This window comes from Labrus mixtus, chromosome 18 (assembly GCF_963584025.1).
Source record: "Labrus mixtus chromosome 18, fLabMix1.1, whole genome shotgun sequence".
NCBI classification, from domain to species: Eukaryota; Metazoa; Chordata; class Actinopteri; order Labriformes; family Labridae; genus Labrus; species Labrus mixtus.
The window spans coordinates 26,221,478-26,245,477 of record NC_083629.1 but is presented as its reverse complement, the minus strand read 5'-3'; the positions used below and the strand labels follow the sequence as shown (position 1 = coordinate 26,245,477).

The following is a 24,000-nucleotide window of genomic DNA, read 5'->3' as shown; positions in this document are numbered from 1 at the left end:
GGCTTACTCCTGCCCAGGCTAGGAGTTAGCCCACATATCTACACCTGATACTCTTCTCTTTCTCTCCTCCTCTTGTCTGTTTGTTTCATTTGTTTTGTTAAAGAATGCACCTTGAGTAGCAAAGCTTTGCTAATGCCTGGTTATGTTGTATGCCTAGCTTTAGACATAATTAGACAGTCTGCCCAGACTTTGCCTCAGTGTCTGCCCAGACCGAATGCCTCTCAAAATGTATGGACTGTTGCTCACTAACTATTTGAACGTTTGTCTCCTAACACATGGACTGTTGGCCCTATTTGCCCTAAAGACTGTGACCGGCAATCCCATTCTTCAGGACAAAGGGGGGATGTTGGGCCACGCAGGCTTAGGACAGTCAAACCATGGACTTGGGCCTTTAAGATCACCAAGAGGCCCAAAAAGGACTCTTTATCCCAGAATTCCCTGCGGTACTTCACACCTACGTGTGACGTAAAGGGGGGACCGGAACCTGAGGGAGACCCCACAGGAAGGCGGCCAGGTGATAAAACTCTGAGACTCCCCTTGTTCTCTCTCTTACCACGCACTGACTTGAAGTGCTCGGAGACCAAAGCTCACCTCCTGTTTCCTGCAACAATCTTCCTTTGTTTTAAGTTTTGGCGTGCAGGTAATCCGCGGCCGGCAGTGTGCTAAATTCCGAGCTCGGATTGTCCAGTGAACGCATCTCAGTTTCTCGGAGAGCGTTAGGCTATAACAGATTATCAGAAAGATAACGGTCTTATTCTGTCCTGCAACGAAAGGACATCAACGGACATCTTTCCCCTCGACGGAGAACCAACGAAGCCGCTCTTGCCGTAAGGGACCCTCGCCGCCATCAGACGCCTCTACACCAGGACAGACAGAAGATCTGTTTTATCGCCGGACTCCTTTTTCCTTCACCAATCGCAGGCAAAGCGATTCACAAGTGAGGCTTAATTAGGTCTGGGCAGAATTAGCTTTAGAGAGTGTTTTTTAACAATTGATTGATTGAAGCAGAAACTGTAATTTTTATCTTTGTTGGACCGTCGCGTCCTGAGTTTTACCGACTTAAAACTCTTGTTGTTCCCATTTCGGACCGCTGCGTCCTATATGTGTCTAGCGTAACAGCGTTATAACCGGGTATTACTCTTCTGATCAGAAAGGCCAGTGTAAGTCGTATTAACTTGAATTCGGCCATTGGTTTGTTTCTGTGAATGAAGGGAATTACTCCGAGTTGTGGTGCGGGATTCGGACTGTGATCCGGCCTCTTCAGGCACGCATTTCTCTCCTCCTCTACGCTCCTTTTTTATCCTCTTTTCTTCCCCCATTACGCACATAGGCTACACACCCACACACATAGAGATCTATACACTCGCGGCCATCCAGACGCCTCAGAGACACAGATCGTGTAGGGCCGAACTCGGTCTCTTTTAGACATTAAGGCCACATTAGGTCTTTGTTAGGTGTGCCATCGTAAGGGCGACCACGTGGGACGAAGCAGTCTCCCCCTTTTCTTCTTCCCCCCCTCTCTCTCTTTCACACACACACACACACACACACACACACACACACACACACACACACACACACACACACACACACACACACACACACACACACACACACACACACACACACACACACACACACACACACACACGGTGTGCTTGATAATGTTTGTTGCTTAGATTAGTTTATAATAGTTATTTGTTTGATTAAGTTCATTGATTTTGGATTGATGTTGCTTTGTTTAAATAAATTCTGTTATAATTTAAGAGAGCAGTTGTTTGTGATTACTGGTGTATTTGCATTGTGATATAAGCTGGGTGCGAGGGCTTTGTGTACGGATTTCACGCCTTCAATTTATTAAATATAGTTATTAATTATTAATAATATTAGTAATTAAATAACTAATCTGAGACTGATTTGAGTGATATTTTGGTTATATTTCCCTGAGTACAGGGTGGTGCCCCAAAACGAGATTAAACATAGTTTGATGATATTTTATTTATATTATTAATAATTAGAAATAATTATTAAAGAATATAACCAAAGTTGACTTGATACAACCCCAACAGAGCGTTACACAGAAACAAGACGAGGACACGAGTCAGGGAGAGGACACGAGTCAGAGCGTTACACAGAAACAAGACGAGGACACGAGTCAGGGAGAGGACACGAGTCAGAGCGTTACACAGAAACAAGACGAGGACACGAGTCAGGGAGAGGACACGAGTCAGAGCGTTACACAGAAACAAGACGAGAACACGAGTCAGGGAGAGGACATAAGTCAGAGCGAGGACACGAGTCAGAGCGTTACACAGAAACAAGACGAGAACACGAATCAGAGCGAGGAGACGAGTCAGAGCGAGGACACGAGTCAGAGCGTTACACAGAAACAAGACGAGGACATGAGTCAGGGAGAGGACACGAGTCAGAGCGTTACACAGAAACAAGACGAGAACACGAGTCAGGGAGAGGACACGAGTCAGAGCGAGGACACGAGTCAGAGCGTTACACAGAAATAAGACGAGGACACGAGTCAGGGAGAGGACACGAGTCAGAGCGTTACACAGAAACAAGACGAGGACACGAGTCAGGGAGAGGACACGAGTCAGAGCGTTACACAGAAACAAGACGAGGACACGAGTCAGGGAGAGGATACGAGTCAGAACAAGGACACGAGTCAGAGCGAGGACACGAGTCAGAGCATTACACAGAAAAAAGACGAGGACATGAGTCAGGGAGAGGACACGAGTCAGAGCGTTACACAGAAACAAGACGAGGACACGAGTCAGAGCGAGGACACGAGTCAGAGCATTACACAGAAACAAGACGAGGACACGAGTCAGGGAGAGGACACGAGTCAGAGCGTTACACAGAAACAAGACGAGGACATGAGTCAGGGAGAGGACACGAGTCAGAGCGTTACACAGAAACAAGACGAGAACACGAGTCAGGGAGAGGACACGAGTCAGAGCGAGGACACGAGTCAGAGCGTTACACAGAAATAAGACGAGGACACGAGTCAGGGAGAGGACACGAGTCAGAGCGTTACACAGAAACAAGACGAGGACAGGAGTCAGAGCGAGGACACGAGTCAGAGCGTTACACAGAAACAATACGAGGACACGAGTCAGGGAGAGGACACGAGTCAGAGCGTTACACAGAAACAAGACGAGAACACGAATCAGAGCGAGGAGACGAGTCAGAGCATTACACAGAAAAAAGACGAGGACATGAGTCAGGGAGAGGACACGAGTCAGAGCGTTACACAGAAATAAGACGAGGACACGAGTCAGGGAGAGGACACGAGTCAGAGCGTTACACAGAAACAAGACGAGAACACGATTCAGGGAGAGGACACGAGTCAGAGTGAGGACACGAGTCAGAGTGTTACACAGAAACAAGACGAGGACACGAGTCAGGGAGAGGACACGAGTCAGAGCGTTACACAGAAACAAGACGAGGACACGAGTCAGGGAGAGGACACGAGTCAGAGCGTTACACAGAAACAAGACGAGAACACGATTCAGGGAGAGGACACGAGTCAGAGTGAGGACACGAGTCAGAGTGTTACACAGAAACAAGACGAGGACACGAGTCAGGGAGAGGACACGAGTCAGAGCGTTACACAGAAACAAGACGAGGACACGAGTCAGGGAGAGGACACGAGTCAGAGCGTTACACAGAAACAAGACGAGAACACGAGTCAGGGAGAGGACACGAGTCAGAGCGAGGACACGAGTCAGAGCGTTACACAGAAATAAGACGAGGACACGAGTCAGGGAGAGGACACGAGTCAGAGCGTTACACAGAAACAAGACGAGGACACGAGTCAGGGAGAGGACACGAGTCAGAGCGTTACACAGAAACAAGACGAGGACACGAGTCAGGGAGAGGATACGAGTCAGAACAAGGACACGAGTCAGAGCGAGGACACGAGTCAGAGCGTTACACAGAAACAATACGAGGACACGAGTCAGGGAGAGGACACGAGTCAGAGCGTTACACAGAAACAAGACGAGAACACGAATCAGAGCGAGGAGACGAGTCAGAGCGAGGACACGAGTCAGAGCGTTACACAGAAACAAGACGAGGACACGAGTCAGAGCGAGGACACGAGTCAGAGCATTACACAGAAAAAAGACGAGGACATGAGTTAGGGAGAGGACACGAGTCAGAGCGTTACACAGAAATAAGACGAGGACACGAGTCAGGGAGAGGACACGAGTCAGAGCGTTACACAGAAACAAGACGAGGACATGAGTCAGGGAGAGGACACGAGTCAGAGCGTTACACAGAAACAAGACGAGGACACGAGTCAGGGAGAGGATACGAGTCAGAACAAGGACACGAGTCAGAGCGAGGACACGAGTCAGAGCGAGGACACGAGTCAGAGCGTTACACAGAAACAAGACGAGGACACGAGTCAGGGAGAGGACACGAGCCAGGGAGAGGACACGAGTCACAGCGTTACACAGAAACAAGACGAGGACACGAGTCAGGGAGAGGACACGAGTCAGGGAGAGGACACGAGTCAGGGAGAGGACACGAGTCAGCGAGGACACGAGTCAGAGCGTTACACAGAAACAAGACGAGGACACGAGTCAGGGAGAGGACACGAGTCAGAGCGTTACACAGAAACAAGACGAAAACACGAGTCAGGGAGAGGACATGAGTCAGGGAGAGGACACGAGTCAGAGCGTTACACAGAAACAAGACGAGGACACAAGTCAGGGAGAGGACACGAGTCAGAACAAGGACACGAGTTAGAGCGAGGACACGAGTCAGAGCGTTACACAGAAACAAGACGAGAACACGAGTCAGGGAGAGGACACGAGTTAGGGAGAGGACACGAGTCAGGGAGAGGACATGAGTTAGGGAGAGGACACGAGTCAGAGCGTTACACAGAAACAAGACGAGGACACGAGTTAGGGAGAGGACACGAGTCAGAGCGTTACACAGAAACAAGACGAGGACACAAGTCAGGGAGAGGACACGAGTCAGAACAAGGACACGAGTTAGAGCGAGGACACGAGTCAGAGCGTTACACAGAAACAAGACGAGAACACGAGTCAGGGAGAGGACACGAGTTAGGGAGAGGACATGAGTTAGGGAGAGGACACGAGTGAGGGAGAGGACACGAGTCAGAGCGTTACACAGAAACAAGACGAGGACACGAGTTAGGGAGAGGACACGAGTCAGGGAGAGGACACGAGTCAGAGCGTTACACAGAAAAAACTTGTGTCCTCGTCTTGTTTCTGTGTAACGCTCTAACTCGTGTCCTCGTCTTGTTTCTGTGTAACGCTCTGACTCGTGTCCTCTCCCTGACTCGTGTCCTCGTCTTATTTCTGTGTAACGCTCTGACTCGTGTCCTCGCTGACTTGTATCCTCTCCCTAACTTGTGTCCTTTCCCTGACTCGTGTCCTCGTCTTGTTTCTGTGTACTGCTCTAACTCATGTCCTCGCTCTGACTTGTGTCCTCGTCTTATTTCTGTGTAACGCTCTAACTCGTGTCCTCGCTCTGACTCGTATCCTCTCCCTGACTCGTATCCTCTCCCTGACTCGTGTCCTCGTCTTGTTTGACACGAGTTAGGGAGAGGACGCAAGTAAGAACGAGGACACAAGTCAGAGCGAGGACACAAGTCAGAACGAGGACACGAGTTAGAGCGAGGACTCAGAGCGAGGACACAAGTTAGAGCGTTACACAGAAACAAGACGGGGACATGAGTCAGAGCGAGGACACGAGTCATAGTGAGGACACGAGTCAGAGCGTTACGCAGAAACAAGATGGGGACACGAGTCAGAGCGAGGACACGAGTTTGGAGCGTTACACAGAAACAAGACAAGGACACGAGTCAGAGCGAGGACACCGAAACAAGACGAGGACATGAGTCAGAACGAGGACACGAGTTAGAGCGTTACACAGAAACAAGACGAGGACACGAGTCAGAGCGAGGACACAAGTTAGGGAGAGGACACGAGTCAGCGTTACACAGAAACAAGACGAGGACATGAGTCAGAGCGAGGACACGAGTCAGAGCGAATCTTCAGATGGCGGTGACAGCTGAGCAGGACGCTTCTCTCCAGATGTCTGTCCATCAGATGAAATTACAGAGAGACACTGAAGCAGGCTGGCAGTGAATTAAACATGGACGAGGGGTAACCTGGGCACAGAGGGAGAGAGAGACAGAGAGAGAGAGAGAAAGGGGAGAGAGAGAGAGGGAGAGAGACAGAGAGAGAGAGAGAAAGAGAGACAGAGAGAGAGAGAGAAAGAGAGAGAGAGGGAGGGAGAGAGAGAGGTGGCGCTGGTTTCCAGGCGAAATACAAACACAGAGACCTGAGGGAGGACTGTCCTGCTGTCATGTAGGTCACAAAAGTAGACAGATAAGCTGTGTGTGTGTGTGTGTTTGTGGGGGGGTCTGTGTGCCCACCTGTCTGATCCGAGGAGGCGGAACACTCTGCTGGGATCACAGATCTCCTGAGTCACCTGCAGACAGAGAAACAACAACACAGATTTTAAACAATCTCCTCCTCATCTGAACTGATGCTCACAATGACACGTCTATACAGAGTGTGATACACTGATGTGAATACCTGTCAGCATGTCAGGGAGCTCTTATACATGCACGCACGCCACACACACGCCACACACACGCCACACACGCTACACACACGCCGCACAAATGCTGCACGCACGCCGCACACACAGCTGTGACATCTCAAAGCAGCTCTTTGAGTCTCTGGATGATGATGATGGTGATGATGGTGTGACACCTGCTAGGTGTGAGTCCTTGGCCCCAGGAGAGATCTGATCTGTTCAGGTCTGAATGAGAACAAGGTCTCGGGTGTTCAGATGAGCATCCAGAGGAGCATCCAGCCCGGCGAGCGACGCCCCTGAATGCGTCCTCTGTGAGGCGACTCATAACGAGACTGAATTATTTAGAGCCGCTCTCTGTTGTGTGACGCTCTCATTTATGATTGAGCATGAATTTTGCATGGCCGCTGACATTTCAAAAATCCTCGCTCTGTGAGATCTGTCAGGCCGGGCCGGGCACCGACTCCTAACAGACCTTGTGTTTCATCAGAAGGCTGCAGGGCGCCGTCCGACACGGCAAGCTCTGAAAAGGGTGGCCCCTGTCAGCAGATCACTTTTCATAAAAGTAGAACGCTTCACCGCTCGGCGATCTCTTGAACTTTTATTGTCCTGCTGAGTGCGACTCGTGATCAGGTTTACATGGAGGACAAATTCATGACCTGCGCCGACAAAAAGACGCTTTGTCTGAGGTCGAATCTGCGTGATCACCTGACCATGACACAAACACTCAGCGTGATCACCTGACCACGACACAAACACTCAGCACTCAGAGTCTGTGTTCACACGCTGGACAAACACGTCCGAGTTCAGACCTGCACAGCTTCGGTCTGCTAAACAGAGCCACGCCCCCCCGAAGAATGACCATACCCTCACAGGCCCACAATGTTCTATCTAAATAGACGATAGCGTTTGATGCACAGTTTCTCATGGCGTGACATTTTACCTCATTAGATTTGAAGCTCTTTCCCTGCATGCCGTGTTTCCAGAAGGCGAGCACGCTGTCCTGAAGGCACACTGTGGGACGAGGAGAGAGGACTGTTAGGTACTCATGGTTTCCCTCCATGGTGACAAAGTCTCAACACTCACCCACTGATCCGATGCTGAAGTCGAAACTGAGCTCGGACGCCAGCTTCTTGTTGGACTTCAGTCGACCTTGAAGATTTACAATCTTCAGGTTTTCTGAGGAGACACGTTCAAAAAAGGCTGCAATGAACTTTTAGACTTTTCTCTGAATCGTCTAAAACTTTAAGTAGAAAAACAAACTCACGGTCCAAACAAACCAACACCGTGTCTCTCTCCAGCTGGGTGACGTGGATCGCATCCACCTGCTGATGACCTGAAGGAAGGAACCACGGTCAGTCAGTCTACCACAGATTCATTATATTATTATATTATATTCATATTATTATTCATATTATTCATTATTATATTCAGTCTACAACAGTTCTCTAACGGAGCATCAACATTTTATTAACTTCTCCTGCTTCAGGTCTCCATCATGTCCCACTTACTTGTTCCCATCTCAGTGAACCAGGAGGAGCATGAGTTCAGGTTGATGGTCTCAAAGCGGACCACCTGGCCCGGCTCTGTGCCCTGACTGATGGCCACGCACACCAGAGGGTACTCCTGCTCTGGAACCACCAGCATCTCAAACACCTTCAGAGGGCTGGGCAGGGGGAAGTCAAAGTGCTGCGGGGGGGGGAGCACAGGAGGGAGAGTCAGGGGTGTGTTTAGTTTAGTTTAAAACGGGGATCAGGTAGAGGAGCCTCAAACTGACCTTGATGAGCATGAACCTCTGCATGGGTTCATACCACTGTAACAGGACGATCCCTGACTGCAGAGCCCCACACAGGTACTTATGACCCGTGTACGGGTTCCTCACTGTGGAGAGAGCAGACAGACATGTTGGACTTTATATCACTGTTAGTAAACACAGGCGGGGGGTTGGGGCTGTAAAGGAGCTGCTCCTGCTGTAAAGGAGCTGCTCCTGCTGTAACAGAGCTGCTCCTGCTGTAAAGGAGCTGCTCCTGCTGTAACAGAGCTGCTCCTGCTGTAAAGGAGCTGCTCCTGCTGTAACAGAGCTGCTCCTGCTGTAAAGGAGCTGCTCCTGCTGTAAAGGAGCTGCTCCTTGTGTGCTGACTCTGTTAAATCTGATGAAAGGAGAGTAGACAGAGAGACAGAGAGGTCAGTAGGAGAAGGTCACTCACCGATGCAGCACTTGTGACAGCCCTTTGTGTCAGGGATCTTGGTCGTCAAAGCAAACCTCCTGAGGAGAGAGAGCAGACGGGTTGTTGTGACCACGGTCATTAAACAGATCATGGCGTTTAGAATCTCCTTTATTCATAATGGAGGACAAACTGACAGCACGAGTGAAGGACAACAGAGCTGTGATATAAAACCTTCACCTGGGTAAGATCTTGTCTGGGAAGCGGTGAGTCTGGAACTGAGCGGCGAGGCCCGGCTTCTTCAGCTGCTCAAAGAGGCCAATCAGATTGTGGGAATAGAGCTGGAAGGTTTTTCCTGCAGCAGAGATTTAACCACGAGCATCATCAGTGACAGTAAACAACATCTTTAAGGCTCGCTGTGAACGCACCACAATGTCTCCTGAGGACGGGCTGAGATCTGACAGCTTAGACCACAAACAGTCTGAAACACTTTCACTCGCACGTGATTGGTCGTTTAAAAGCTCACGTCCTGGGCAGCATGAAGCAATGCCCTGCCTCAACACTAGTTGGCAGTTTGATGCTCGTTATACATTCTCTTCTTGTTTGTGTTCAGGTAACCATGGCGACTGAAACTGAGCGTGTTATGTTTCAGTGGGAGATGATAATTAATGAGCAGCAGCTGATTAGCCTGTAGCGTTTTTCCTTCCTCAGAATACGCCTCTCCCCAGCGGTCCAATCACAGGGCTCGTGGTGGTGTAGTCACATTTTGAGGAGGTGAACGTGAGGCTACGTACGAAGGCTTCTCCGCAGGTACAGGAATACAAGAACAAGTATAAATCATGCTTTGGAATACGAAGCCTGTCTGGGACTAAAACTTGACTTTTGGTTTCTGAAATGAGATTTTGCTCTTGGTACTATCAGTCAGGGAGTGAGAGTGATGTGACAGTACGTGTGGTGAAGCAGCTGGAGAAAGGTTAGACGTGAACAAACAGACGTGTGGTGATGATGATGATGATGATGATGTGAAGCATGATTACCTTCTGATGAAGCCAGTTAGTAGAAGATCAAATCAAGCCAGGCGAGAGGAGGAGGAGGAGAGAGAGGAGAGGCTCATTAAACCACAGTGCAGTTTGTAATCTCAAACAGCATGTCTGCACACACATACGACACTGTGACTCAGTGACATCACTACGACTCCCTCCAGGACTCAGCTCTGATTGGGCGTCTGCAGGTACAGAGCTGTCTCAGGCAGCAGATATAAAACAGGACAAAGAAGCAGCAGACGGTGACAGGAGCCAGAGGAGCGGGAGGCTAACATGCATCAGTCACTCACCAGACAGAGACATCAGGTTGTTGTTGATAATGTACAGCCACGTGCACTTCCTGGGGAACAGCTGGAGGACGAGAAGAACACAGAAAGAACGGTCAGCAGGCTGCCATGAGTTCATGGCTCGTATCACAGGTGACTGACAGGTGGCTGACAAGTGACTGACAGGTGGCTGACAGGTGACTGACAGGTGGCTGACAGGTGACTGACAGGTGGCTGACAGGTGACTGACAAGTGACTGACAGGTGGCTGACAGGTGGCTGACAGGTGACTGACAGGTGACTGACAAGTGACTGACAAGTGACTGACAGGTGACTGACAGGTGACTGACAGGTGGCTGACAGGTGGCTGACAAGTGACTGACAGGTGAGGGTGATGATGGTTACCTGCTCCATGGTGGCTTCATGCAGTTCGTTTAGATTCAGCGTATAGATACCATCCTCCGTCCCAAAGATCAGGTACTGATCTGGAAAAATAATATACGTAGTCTTTAATAACACCTTCAATAAACAAACTGTGTGTCTACCTGCTGCACGGAGTCGTACCTTTGGTGTCAGGATGAATCCATGACGTGGCACAGTTAATCTTCAGAGGACAGCCGTCAAACACTTTGGAGAAACAGGCTCCCATCTGAAAAGAAAAGCAGCATGGCTCAGTGGAGGCAGGCGTCTGGATCAGAGAAACACTAAACATGTCATCCAAAAGACAACGCAATCTGCAGAGAGTAACCACAGAGAGTTTCCACAGAGAGTAACCACAGAGAGTTACCACAGACAGGAGAGTAACCACAGAGAGGAGAGTTACCACAGAGAGGAGAGTAACCACAGAGAGTAACCACAGAGAGTTACCACAGACAGGAGAGTAACCACAGAGAGTTACCACAGACAGGAGAGTAACCACAGAGAGTTACCACAAACAGGAGAGTAACCACAGAGAGGAGAGTAACCACAGAGAGTAACCACAGACAGGAGAGTAACCACAGAGAGTTACCACAGACAGGAGAGTAACCACAGAGAGTTACCACAAACAGGAGACTAACCACAGAGAGTAACCACAGAGAGGAGAGTAACCACAGACAGGAGAGTAACCACAGAGAGGAGAGTTACCACAGAGAGTAACCACAGAGAGTAACCACAGAGAATAACCACAGAGAGTAAAGTAACCACAAAGAGGAAAGTAACCACAAAGAGGAGAGTAACCACAGAGAGGAGAGTAACCACAGAGAGGAGAGTAACCACAGACAGGAAAGTAACCACAGACAGGAAAGTAACCACAGAGAGGAGAGTAACCACAGAGAGTAACCACAGAGAGGAAAGTTACCACAGAGAGTAACCACAGAGAGTAACCACAGAGAATAACCACAGAGAGGAGAGTAACCACAGAGAGTAACCACAGAGAGTAACCACAGAGAGGAGTGTAACCACAGAGAGTAACCACAGAGAGGAGAGTAACCAGAGAGGAAAGTAACCACAGAGAGGAGAGTAACCACAGAGAGTTACCACAGAGAGGAAAGTAACCACAGAGAGGAAAGTAACCACAGAGAAGAGAGTAACCACAGAGAGTTACCACAGAGAGGAAAGTAACCACAGAGAGTAACCACAGAGAGGAGAGTAACCACAGAGAGGAGAGTAACCAGAGAGTAACCACAGAGAGGAGAGTAACCACAGAGAGTAACCACAGAGAGGAGAGTAACCACAGAGAGTAACCACAGAGAGGAAAGTAACCACAGAGAGGAGAGTAACCACAGAGAGGAGAGTAACCACAGAGAGGAGAGTAAACACAGACAGGAAAGTAACCACAGAGAGGAGAGTAACCACAAAGAGGAGAGTTACCACAGAGAGTAACCACAGAGAATAACCACAGAGAGGAGAGTAACCACAGAGAGTAACCACAGAGAGGAGTGTAACCACAGAGAGGAGAGTAACCACAGAGAGGAGAGTAACCACAGAGAGTAACCACAGAGAGGAGAGTAACCACAGAGAGGAGAGTAACCACAGAGAGTAACCACAGAGAGGAGAGTAACCACAGAGAGGAGAGTAACCACAGAGAGGAGAGTAACCACAGAGAGTAACCACAGAGAGTAACCACAGAGAGGAGAGTAACCACAGAGAGTAACCACAGAGAATAACCACAGAGAGGAGAGTAACCACAGAGAGTAACCACAGAGAGTAACCACAGAGAGTAACCACAGAGAGGAGAGTAACCACAGAGAGTAACCACAGAGAGTAACCACAGAGAATAACCACAGAGAGGAGAGTAACCACAGAGAGGAGAGTAACCACAGAGAGTAACCACAGAGAGGAGAGTAACCACAGAGAGGAGAGTAACCACAGAGAGTAACCACAGAGAGGAGAGTAACCACAGAGAGGAGAGTAACCACAGAGAGTAACCACAGAGAGTAACCACAGAGAGGAGAGTTACCACAGAGAGTAACCACAGAGAGTAACCACAGAGAGGAGAGTAACCACAGAGAATAACCACAGAGAGGAGAGTAACCACAGAGAGGAGAGTAACCACAGAGAGTAACCACAGAGAGGAGAGTAACCACAGAGAGTAACCACAGAGAGGAGTGTAACCACAGAGAGTTACCACAGAGAGTAACCACAGAGAGGAGAGTAACCAGAGAGGAAAGTAACCACAGAGAGGAGAGTAACCACAGAGAGTTACCACAGAGAGGAAAGTAACCACAGAGAGGAAAGTAACCACAGAGAAGAGAGTAACCACAGAGAGTTACCACAGAGAGGAAAGTAACCACAGAGAGTAACCACAGAGAGGAGAGTAACCAGAGAGTAACCACAGAGAGGAGAGTAACCACAGAGAGTTACCACAGAGAGTAACCACAGAGAGGAGAGTAACCACAGAGAATAGAGTTACCACAGAGAGTAACCACAGAGCGTTACCACAGCGAGTAACCACAGAGAGGAGAGTAACCACAGAGAGTAACCACAGAGAGGAGAGTTACCACAGAGAGGAGAGTTACTAGAGAGGAGAGTAACCACAGAGAGTAACCAGAGAGGAGAGTAACCACAGAGAGTAACCACAGAGAGGAGAGTTACCAGAGAGGAGAGTAACTACAGAGAGGAGAGTAACCACAGAGAGTAACCACAGAGAGGAGAGTTACCACAGAGAGTAACCACAGAGAGTAACCACAGAGAGGAGAGTTACCACAGAGAGTAACCACAGAGAGGAGAGTAACCACAGAGAGGAGAGTTACTAGAGAGGAGAGTAACCACAGAGAGTAACCAGAGAGGAGAGTAACCACAGAGAGTAACCACAGAGAGGAGAGTTACCAGAGAGGAGAGTAACTACAGAGAGGAGAGTAACCACAGAGAGTAACCACAGAGAGGAGAGTTACCACAGAGAGTAACCACAGAGAGTAACCACAGAGAGGAGAGTTACCACAGAGAGTAACCACAGAGAGGAGAGTTACCAGAGAGGAGAGTAACCACAGAGAGTAACCAGAGAGGAGAGTAACCACAGAGAGTAACCACAGAGAGGAGAGTTACCACAGAGAGTAACCACAGAGAGGAGAGTAACCACAGAGAGGAGAGTTACCACAGAGAGTAACCACAGAGAGGAGAGTTACCACAGAGAGTAACCACAGAGAGGAGAGTAACCACAGAGAGTAACCACAGAGAGGAGAGTAACCACAGAGAGTAACCACAGAGAGTAACCAGAGAGGAGAGTAACCACAGAGAGTAACCACAGAGAGGAGAGTAACCACAGAGAGTAACCACAGAGAGGAGAGTTACCACAGAGAGTAACCACAGAGAGGAGAGTAACCACAGAGAGTAACCACAGAGAGGAGAGTAACCACAGAGAGTAACCACAGAGAGGAGAGTAACCACAGAGAGTAACCACAGAGAGGAGAGTTACCACAGAGTGTAACCACAGAGAGTAACCACAGAGAGTAACCACAGAGAGTAACCACAGAGAGGAGAGTAACCACAGAGAGTAACCACAGAACTAATGGAAACAGAGACAGATGATTCTCTCACCAGGACTTTCGGGGTCGGCGGCAGACCGTTGATGGCCGGTTTCTGAGGAGACCAGGAAACCAAAATGAAAACACAAAAAGAGAACAAAGCAGAGTTGATCACATCTCGTGTCTTAATGTAAGGTGTAACTATGAGCTGAACATAAAGACGTGTTGGACTGTTTGTGTGCAGCTCATTGAAACTAATAAAGAACACATATGAATTCTAACAACCAATCACAGAAGAGGATGAGTGGTAATAATGAGACATAATGCTATAATAGTCGTGGATTCTCCTCAGACTCACCGGGAACTCCTTCTTCTCCTTCCGTCTGTTGGGGAGAGGTTTGTCTCCGTCCACGCTGCCGTCTGAATCATTTTCTGTGACCACAGAGAGGTGAAAGCGTTCATCACTTAATTTTTTCACAAACTAAACTCCTGAAGTTTTTCAGAGTGACCTGATGTGAGAACGCAGCAGGATATAATCAGGAGAATTCACCTGGAGGGAGGGGGTGGTGAAAAAATTATTCTCTGTGATGGCTGCACGACCATAGACTGTCTGCACGCCACCTCTACCATCTCCATACTCTAATGAACCTGCTGCTGCATGTTTCCTGTTCTCCAGTATGTTCTTCTCCACTCTTTAGTTCACATTGAGATTCTCTTCAACTACATGTAGCATGCCCCCCCCCCTGTCTGACAGGGATAGTCTCCTGCTGTGAGGTGCATGTGTGAATGACCAGATCAGGATCAGTCAGTTATTATGTGTCTGACTCTCGAGAAGGTTTCAGGAGCGTTTACATGAAAACAGGAAGTGTTTACATGAAAACAGGAAGTGACAGATGCAGACATGTGAACATCAAAGTGTCTTACCTTTACAGTCACGTGTACTGAGAGCTTGTAAAAGAAAATAAATCACTTCTTCAGAGACAGACGACAACGGATAAAAGAGCACATAAGAGACGGGTAATATCACAAACTGAGTGATTTCTAATCTTATTATCTGATTAGCTACAGGAGTTTTTATTCCATCATGATCCTGCACCCTTTTACACACAGGACTGAAACACCTGGGACTCATTTTATCTGAGCTCATCTCAAACTGCATGTAAGTTGTTCATCTGAGGCCTAGTTACAGTTAGTAACAGCTCAGCTCCCAGCTCAGAGGCTCAGCTCACAGCTCACAGGCTCAGCTCACAGCTCAGAGCTCAGAGGCTCAGCTCACCGCTCCCAGCTCAGAGGCTCAGCTCACAGCTCAGAGGCTCAGCTCACAGCTCAGAGGCTCAGCTCACCGCTTCCAGCTCAGAGGCTCAGCTCACAGCTCAGAGGCTCAGCTCACAGCTCAGAGGCTCAGCTAACAGCTCAGCTCACAGGCTCAGCTAGGGTTAGGGTTTTAAGGCTTTTTATAAGGTTTTATTCAGTGTTTTTTTTTTGTTTACTCTTTATTTGTTATTTTCAACGTTAACAAACATAAAGCACAACAAAACATACACAAACACACATCAATGTAGTGAGGGGCTCCGTCTCAATATTTCCTCTTATCAAGTCTTTTCTGCACAGCAGATATCACTATCCGTCTTTTTATACTGGTCATCAGTCCACTTTTTCCAGCGTTGATCATGGGACTGTGATCGAGTTCGCAGGTAATGAGTCAGTTTTTCCATAGAGAAAATTTCTTCCACAATGGCCAACCACTGTGCTGGAGTTGGAGGATCACTTTTCAACCAGTTCCTTGTGATGGCCTTTTTACAAGCAAGAATCAGGATTTTAAAAAGGTAGATATCCTTCTTATGGATCAAGTCATTAGGAATCAGGCCCAGATACACAATCCGGGGGTCTCTGGGAATCTTATAACATAGAATATCTTCAAAGGACTGAATAACCCTGTCCCAGAATGTTTGCAATTTTACACATAACCAGAAAATATGTGAGTTATTGGCATTCATCTGCCCACACTGTCTCCAACATTGCTGTGGAGTACCGAGTTGCTTATTTTTTATTTGGGGTGTGACAAAAAAGCGTATATAACATTTTTCCACCCAAATTCCCTCCACCTTCTAGAGCTCGTGGACGACTGTTGTGTTTCACAAATAGAAAGCCAGTCACTCTTTGACAAGTTTGTATTCAGTTCTAGTTCCCATTTAGTCTTAACATGCCATGTATTGCTTCCATTCTGTTTCTGCAAATTTCTATAAAGTTTAGAAACAATCTTTGATGGAGTGTTTTTGTAAGCACCAATCAGAGTTTCAATCACCTCGCTACCTTCAGCTGAGATTTATTTTCTTATTTCTGTATCATAGAAATGTCTGAGCTGTAAATACCTAAATAGGTCCCCATTCTCTAGCTTAAATTCTTGTTTAAGTTTCTCAAAAGTTTTAAACCTTTTTCTCTCTATGAGTGTACATATAGCTGTTATTCCCTTTTCAGCCCACTTAGCAAATGTATTATCCATCACTCCAGGTTAAAATCTAGGGCTCTGAGAAGGCCATATCAGAAGTTTACTATCCCCTTCCAATTTATACTTCTTAACAACTTCATACCATGTTTTCAGTGTTCCCTCTAAAATAAAGTTCTCCACTTTTTTGTCTATACCTTCTTTTCCATCTAGTCTGGCCTGGGGTTGAAACTGCATCACGTTCAGCTCAATATGTTTCCATCTAGCTTGGTACTCTGAAGAGCACCAACACACAATGTATCTCATTTGGGCAGCATAAAAGTATTCCTTAAGATTCGGGAGAGCTAGACCTCCGCTGTCCCTGTCGATTTGAAGAGTCTTGAATTTCACCCTTGGTTTTTTACCTGCCCAGATTAGTCGAGATATTTGTTTATCCCAAGTTGTAAACTGAGATTCTGGGACTCTGACTGGTAGTGAGAGGAAGAGATACAGCAACCTTGGCAACACATTCATTTTCACTACCTCAATTCTTGAACTAAAGTCCAATACTAGTGTTGACCATTTTGTCATATCTTTCTGTATTTTATTGTTAATAATGCTGTAATTTGTTTCATATATATTATTCAGGTCTTGAGTCAGTAGCACTCCCAAATACTTCATTGATTTTGCTTCCCATTTTAGATGATATTTCTGACTGATTAGCTGGTTTGGTTTGTAGTTCAGAGAGAGTACCTGTGTTTTTGTGATGTTTAGTTTATAACCAGATATCTTACCGTAGTCATCTAAAACTGTCATAAGTATGGGGAGAGTTGTATTTGGATCCTGGAGGTAAGTTATAATGTCATCTGCAAATAATCCAATTCTATGTTCCTCCCTTGCTATGTTGACACCTTTAAGTTCTTTGTTTTGTCTGATGGCTTGAGCTAAAGGCTCTATGAACATTGCAAATAGAGAAGGACTAAGGCAGCAGCCCTGACGAGTACCTCTGAACAGTTTAAAAATGTTCGTCAGATGGCCGTTGATTTTGATTCTGGAAGATTTAATACACTTAATGAATTGGTTATTAAAGCCCAGTCGTTTATTCAGTGTTTTAATGTTTCATTCAATGATATTAACTACAGGGGGACTTCTCTTATTATCAGGATAATCTTCAAACTGACAACATGTTGAAACGCACATGTTCCGATACAATAGAGACGAATGTAGAACAAATCATCACGATCATAATTTGATTAGCCCGTCTATGGGTCTAATCCAGGTTAAGAGGGAAATGCTGACACTCACCTGGATCGGAGGCGTGAGATAGAAGGCCAGGGCTGCTGACGCTAGCAGAGAGGAAATCTGGAGACGAGTGCTCCACCTTGTTGCCCTGCTCAGGTGTGCTCTGTCTGCGGGACACCTGACTCGGTCCGTTCTCGGAGTTGGGGAACCTTCGAACTGTCAGAGAGCGCTCGTCATTAAGGCCAAGCTCCTCTGACGAGCTGTTTAACCGTGGCTGCAGGAGGAAACACAGGGACGATGTTTCATCAGTTCATTTCACTTAGAACAACACATTTATATCAAATATCTTAGAGGTGAGAGTCTGACCTTCGGGGGCAGAGGAGGAGGCACCCCAGGCTTCAGAGTTGAACTGAAACAGAGTTCATAGTTTGAGTAAGACGTTACACAGAAACACTTTAATCTGTGATGACTTCACTCACAGTTCCACTTCTTCAAAGGCGTCCTCCAGATGTGCTACGTGACCCCTGCGGGAACAAACAGATTCAAGTCAGATGTCTAATAACTTCATCTTAACATTATTATAATATATATTATAATAACTACTATGTGGGCAGTCGGAGTGTAACATTTGTGTATTTGTCAAACGAACCATTACACAAATTATCTTTTTGCACTCTGTTGATAAGAATGAAAATACTTCCAGACTTTAACGTCCAGAGCTAAAATAAATGTGTAAATACTGTTTTCATAAAGTGAAGTTTAGTGTTTAAACAGCTTTCAGGAATAAGAAACCTAAACCAGAAAAGAGAAGCAGGAAGTGAGGAGTGCGATGGTTAAATAAATGTGTCTGTGGGGGACTATCGTTTTACTTGGACGAGAATCATTTGAAAGTTAAAAGTCTGGTATCTTGACAACCCTGGACCACATGAAGGGTGCATGGACCACTGGAAGTGTGCTTGGACCACTGGAAGTGTGCATGGACCACATGAAGGGTGCATGGAGAACAGGAAGGGTGCATGGACCACATGAAGGGTGCATGGACCACATGAAGGGTGCATGGAGAACAGGAAGGGTGCATGGAGAACAGGAAGGGTGCATGGACAACAGTAAGGGTGCATGGACCACAGGAAGGGTGCATGGACCACATGAAGGGGGCATGGATCACTTGAAGGGTGCAAAGACCACATGAAGGCTGCATGGACAACAGGAAGGCTGCATGGACAACAGGAAGGCTGCATGGACAACAGGAAGGCTGCATGGACAACAGGAAGGCTGCATGGACAACAGGAAGGGTGCATGGACCAAATGAAGGGTGCATGGACAACAGGAAGGGTGCATGGACCACTTGAAGGGTACAAGGACCACATGAAGGCTGCATGGACAACAGGAAGGGTGCATGGACCACTTGAAGGGTGCAAGGACCACATGAAGGGTGCATGGACAACAGGAAGGGTGCATGGACCACATGAAGGGTGCATAGAGAACAGGAAGGGTGCATGGACAACAGGAAGGGTGCATGGACCACAGGAAGGGTGCATGGAGCACATGAAGGGTGCATGGACCACTTGAAGGGTGCATGGACCACATGAAGGGTGCATGGACAACAGGAAGGGTGCATGGACCACAGGAAGGGTGCATGGACAACAGGAAGGGTGCATGGACCACATGAAGGGTGCATGGACCACTTGAAGGGTGCATGGACCACTTGAAGGGTGCATGGACCACATGAAGGCTGCATGGACAACAGGAAGGCTGCATGGACAACAGGAAGGCTGCATGGACAACAGGAAGGCTGCATGGACCACTTGAAGGGTGCATGGACAACAGGAAGGGTGAATGGACCACTTGAAGGGTGCATGGACCACTTGAAGGGTGCATGGACCACATGAAGGCTGCATGGACAACAGGAAGGCTGCATGGACAACAGGAAGGGTGCATGGACAACAGGAAGGCTGCATGGACCACTTGAAGGGTGCATGGACCACATGAAGGGGGCATGGACAACAGGAAGGCTGCATGGACAACAGGAAGGGTGCATGGACAACAGGAAGGGTGCATGGACTAGTGGTTAGTCCATGCACAGGGTTAGTGTTACCGTTGGAACAACTCGTCCTCAACGCTTTTCAGAAGACTCCTTGGAGGGAGACGAGACAGACACATACAGAGAGAGAGAGAAAGAGAGAGACAGGAAAGAGAGAGAGAGTGGACAGAAGTGTAAAGCAGTAAAAAGCAGACAGACAGGTGAGAAGTGAAGTGGCGAACAGGTAAAAAAAACATTTCAGAGTGCAGGTGGGGAGAGTGAGTTCATGCACAGACTCGGGTAAGCTCCAGTGCAGGTGCATCCATGCACTTAATAAACCAGGTTAATAAAGGGTGGGCGTGGGGGGGTGTAAGTAGCAGCAGTTCCCTTGACGACAGTTGCCATGGATTTCTTACCTGGATGTTATTCCTCCCTCCGCAAAGGGACTCCAGGGAGAAGGGAAGTCGTTATCTTTACTCACATCCTGTGGAGACACATGAACAGAGGTAGACTTCTTGATGCCCGTTTCTTAATTCTCAATGTGTATTTATATTTATTACATTTAGTATATTAATTATTATATGAAAAACAGGAAATACTGATGATAATCACCATCTCAGAGTGAGCCTCAGTTTCCTTCCTGAGCGGAGGTTCAAACTGGAGTTTGTCGACTGTAAATAAAAAGAATAAGATGTTCACTTATTGTTCATCATATCGTTCACACATTGGGCACTAGAGGGCACCACAGCTCAAAGCCTGAAGCCACTCAGAGCAGAGTGTTAGAGCGTCCATCCCTCAGGTAACCTCTCGTTGATCATTCTCCTCTGAGGAGGTTCAGATGCTTCACAAACACAAACACACTCAGCAGGTCCTGCTCGCTCAGGGAAGGGTCAGTTCAGTTCAGGTCGGGTCGGGTACTGTAAAGGGATTGTAAACAGGTAACTGAGGAGGAGGCCTCTTTGGGTTCAGGTCTGAGGTCAGAGGAGATCAGCTGTGGGATGTTTACTAACAAACCTTTCTTCATGTTTTAGAGGTTTCACCCGGTCGTTGAATCACTCTGTCTCAAACAGACACACACGGCCTCACTAATCCCACACTGACCTGCGTCCCCCCTGTGACCCTCAGTGAAGCTGGGGCGTGAGCACAGCCCGCGATGGTCCGTCCCATTGTGTGCTTTATGAAGGAGGAAAGTCAGATTGTAGTATGAGAAAGAAAAACGGCTCCTAAGACCACCACAGACCATTACAGACCACCACATACACAACAGACCACCTCAGACCATTACAGACCACCACAACCATTACAGACCACCACAAACCACCACAGACTACCTCAGACCATTACAGACCACCACAAACCATTACAGACAACCACATACACAACAGACCACCTCAGACCATTACAGACCACCACAGACCACCACATACCATCACAGACCACCACAAACCATTACAGACCACCACATACCATCACAGACCATCACAGACTACCACAGACCACTACAGACTAACGTAACGTAATATGAACGCATGAGCGTAGTTAGGGCATGAAAAAAAGGACGAGAAAAGGGCGACTGTCTCTTTCTCTCTCTCGATACCCCCCCCCCCACCCCTCACCTCCCTTTCTCTACAGTGACAGACGACCACACACACACAACCTAAACAGGCCGACATGCTAACCAATCCTAGGACAGAGTCACAGCAGGGGGGTGGGACTTACAGTCGATCTCTGAGCGTGTCCTCTCGGCCCGGGCCGGCTTGTTGGTGGAGCGGATGGTGTGTCTGACCGCAGAGAGGGGCTGAAACAGAGACAAACCGTTACACCACGCCCACCTGTCAATCAGGTCAGCTACACGCCTTATTGTGAATAACTCTTATCCTTCATCAAATCAAAACTGATGAGTCATCAAAACATTCACCCCCCGTACAGTGTGTGTCCATCGAGACATGAGCTAATCACACCTATTTGTTTTTTTTAACCAGGCTGTAAACATGTTAATCTGTAAAAACAGGCTTTTTAGAATGGGTGTGTATGTGACTTCCTGTGCTTCTGCAGCCAGCCTCTAGTGGACACTCCAGGAACTGCAGGATTTTAACACCTCTGCATCAACACTGGAGGTCGCTGATTGGTTGAGCTGCTAGAGCGCATAAAGCCCAAGATTACCAGTTTATCAGACTACAGATTAAGATTTAATAAACTTCAGATTTATAATAACATCAGAATAAGGGTCTTCTCCTCCTCCTGGTTCACCTCGAGGTCGTCATCGTCCACCTCGCTGTAGGGCTGGTGGTTATCGGGGTTGTTCATCTTATCGAGGAGATCAACGGCGAGCCTTCTTGTCAAACCCGTCTGAGCCACGAACACATGCTGCAAGAAAAGAGATCAGCAGGAATCATAAACGAGCTGATAGTGACATCACAGACCCCCCCTCTTTACAAGCTGCAGAAACGACATCAGCGTCAAGTTCCTGCATTCAGACTCCAAACAGGACGAGACACAGAGACACACGATGACGAGTCTTAACCCTCAGGCATCAGTTTCATTTACTATAAAAATTAAAATAGAACAGACTGATATTTTTTCTACTTTTTTTTTTTGGATAAACTTCTTAAACAACTTCAGCCCTGCTCAAAACTACCAAACATTGAATAATTATCATGAATTTAACCCTTTAAATGCCAGTTTGATTACATGATTCTGGCATTTAAAGGGTTAAATTCATGATAATTACTCAATGTTTGGTAGTTTTGAGCAGGACTGAAGTTGTTTAAGAGATTTATGCCAGAAAGTAGGAAAAAAATCAATCAATTCCATTTTTATATCAGTTTTTTGTAAGTGGACATTTTTGTCCTTAGTGACTTCAGAGGGTAGTAAACATGGTTCTCAGTGTTCTATTGATCTATTAAAAAAATAAAAGGTGCATTCCAAAATGTGTCGAGAGAGACTTAAATGTGTGCCATATGCACTAACAGACAAAATGATGACCAGATGAAGAGGAAACATTTGATAAAATGGACAAAAATGTCCATAATGATGCATGAGGGTTAAAGAGAGGAGCTTCTCTGCAGTCGACCTCTTCTTTGGGTTCTTGGTCAGAGACACTTCGACAAACACCCCCCCCCCCCCCCCCCCCCCCCCCCCCCCCCCCCGATAAGGAGTCTTACCGAGAGGAGCTTCTCTGCAGTCGGCCTCTTCTTTGGGTTTTTGGTCAGAGACACTTTAACAAAGTTATGGAAGGCGGTGGACCTGCAGAGAAACATCATGTTGTAGTTTTTAAAGATGCATTTAAAGCATGAGAGCGAGGAGGAGAACATGCATACCATTTGTTTTTGTCTTTGAGTTTTGGAGGCTGGAAGCTGCTCTTTGACATCAGAAACAAAGCCCTGAGGACACAGACACACAGGGTTAAATCACATGAAGCTGAAGCTCTGTAACGCAGCACAGACGCTCTGACAAACCTCATGGGGTGAAGGTCAAACATCGGAGGCTGCAGCTCGCCCAGCTCGATGGACGTGATGCCCACAGCCCAGATATCACACAGCTGGTTGTAGCCGCCGTTCTTCTCCACTGCAGCCACTTCAGGAGCCATCCTATGAGACGTTCAGGAAGAAAGGACCGTCAGAGACCCTAACCCTCCTCCAAACAAAGAACAGACCCTAACCCTCCTCCAAACAAAGAACAGACCCTAACCCTCCTCCAAACAAAGAAAAGACCCTAACCCTCCTCCAAACAAAGAACAGACCCTAACCCTCCTCCAAACAAAGAACAGACCCTAACCCTCCTCCAAACAAAGAACAGACCCTAACCCTCCTCCAAACAAAGAACAGACCCTAACCCTCCTCCAAACAAAGAACAGACCCTAACCCTCCTCCAAACAAAGAACAGACCCTAACCCTCCTCCAAACAAAGAAAAGACCCTAACCCTCCTCCAAACAAAGAACAGACCCTAACCCTCCTCCAAACAAAGAACAGACCCTAACCCTCCTCCAAACAAAGAAAAGACCCTAACCCTCCTCCAAACAAAGAACAGACCCTAACCCTCCTCCAAACAAAGAACAGACCCTAACCCTCCTCCAAACAAAGAAAAGACCCTAACCCTCCTCCAAACAAAGAACAGACCCTAACCCTCCTCCAAACAAAGAACAGACCCTAACCCTCCTCCAAACAAAGAAAAGACCCTAACCCTCCTCCAAACAAAGAACAGACCCTAACCCTCCTCCAAACAAAGAACAGACCCTAACCGTAACCAAGAGACATGAGAATGAAGATCTGGAGATCCAAATGATGACAAACACAAACAATCCC

The 24,000-nt window shown here is 47.4% G+C and overlaps 1 protein-coding gene across 7 annotated transcripts in view; it reads right to left on the bottom strand.

The window, feature by feature from the left end:
• Window positions 1-24,000, bottom strand: part of map4k5 (mitogen-activated protein kinase kinase kinase kinase 5) — a 43,361-nt gene that overhangs the window by 6,077 nt on the left and 13,284 nt on the right. The window contains exons 10-34 of one of the 7 annotated variants that reach the window (XM_061063063.1): window positions 23,154-23,285; window positions 23,016-23,078; window positions 22,860-22,941; window positions 21,946-22,062; window positions 21,415-21,493; window positions 20,308-20,366; window positions 20,112-20,179; window positions 19,771-19,809; window positions 18,155-18,199; window positions 18,042-18,084; window positions 17,739-17,949; window positions 14,933-14,956; window positions 14,367-14,440; window positions 14,082-14,123; window positions 10,629-10,713; window positions 10,470-10,549; window positions 10,090-10,150; window positions 8,997-9,111; window positions 8,799-8,857; window positions 8,369-8,472; window positions 8,103-8,280; window positions 7,859-7,927; window positions 7,678-7,794; window positions 7,535-7,605; window positions 6,428-6,483 (exon numbers count right to left, since the gene is read on the bottom strand). In XM_061063063.1, coding sequence (XP_060919046.1) covers window positions 6,428-6,483; window positions 7,535-7,605; window positions 7,678-7,794; window positions 7,859-7,927; window positions 8,103-8,280; window positions 8,369-8,472; window positions 8,799-8,857; window positions 8,997-9,111; window positions 10,090-10,150; window positions 10,470-10,549; window positions 10,629-10,713; window positions 14,082-14,123; window positions 14,367-14,440; window positions 14,933-14,956; window positions 17,739-17,949; window positions 18,042-18,084; window positions 18,155-18,199; window positions 19,771-19,809; window positions 20,112-20,179; window positions 20,308-20,366; window positions 21,415-21,493; window positions 21,946-22,062; window positions 22,860-22,941; window positions 23,016-23,078; window positions 23,154-23,285 — 2,073 coding nt within the window. The remainder of the gene's footprint in view (window positions 1-6,427; window positions 6,484-7,534; window positions 7,606-7,677; window positions 7,795-7,858; window positions 7,928-8,102; window positions 8,281-8,368; window positions 8,473-8,798; window positions 8,858-8,996; window positions 9,112-10,089; window positions 10,151-10,469; window positions 10,550-10,628; window positions 10,714-14,081; window positions 14,124-14,366; window positions 14,441-14,932; window positions 14,957-17,738; window positions 17,950-18,041; window positions 18,085-18,154; window positions 18,200-19,770; window positions 19,810-20,111; window positions 20,180-20,307; window positions 20,367-21,414; window positions 21,494-21,945; window positions 22,063-22,859; window positions 22,942-23,015; window positions 23,079-23,153; window positions 23,286-24,000) is intronic. The other 6 variants (XM_061063064.1, XM_061063065.1, XM_061063066.1 and 3 more) reach the window with 6 other exon arrangements.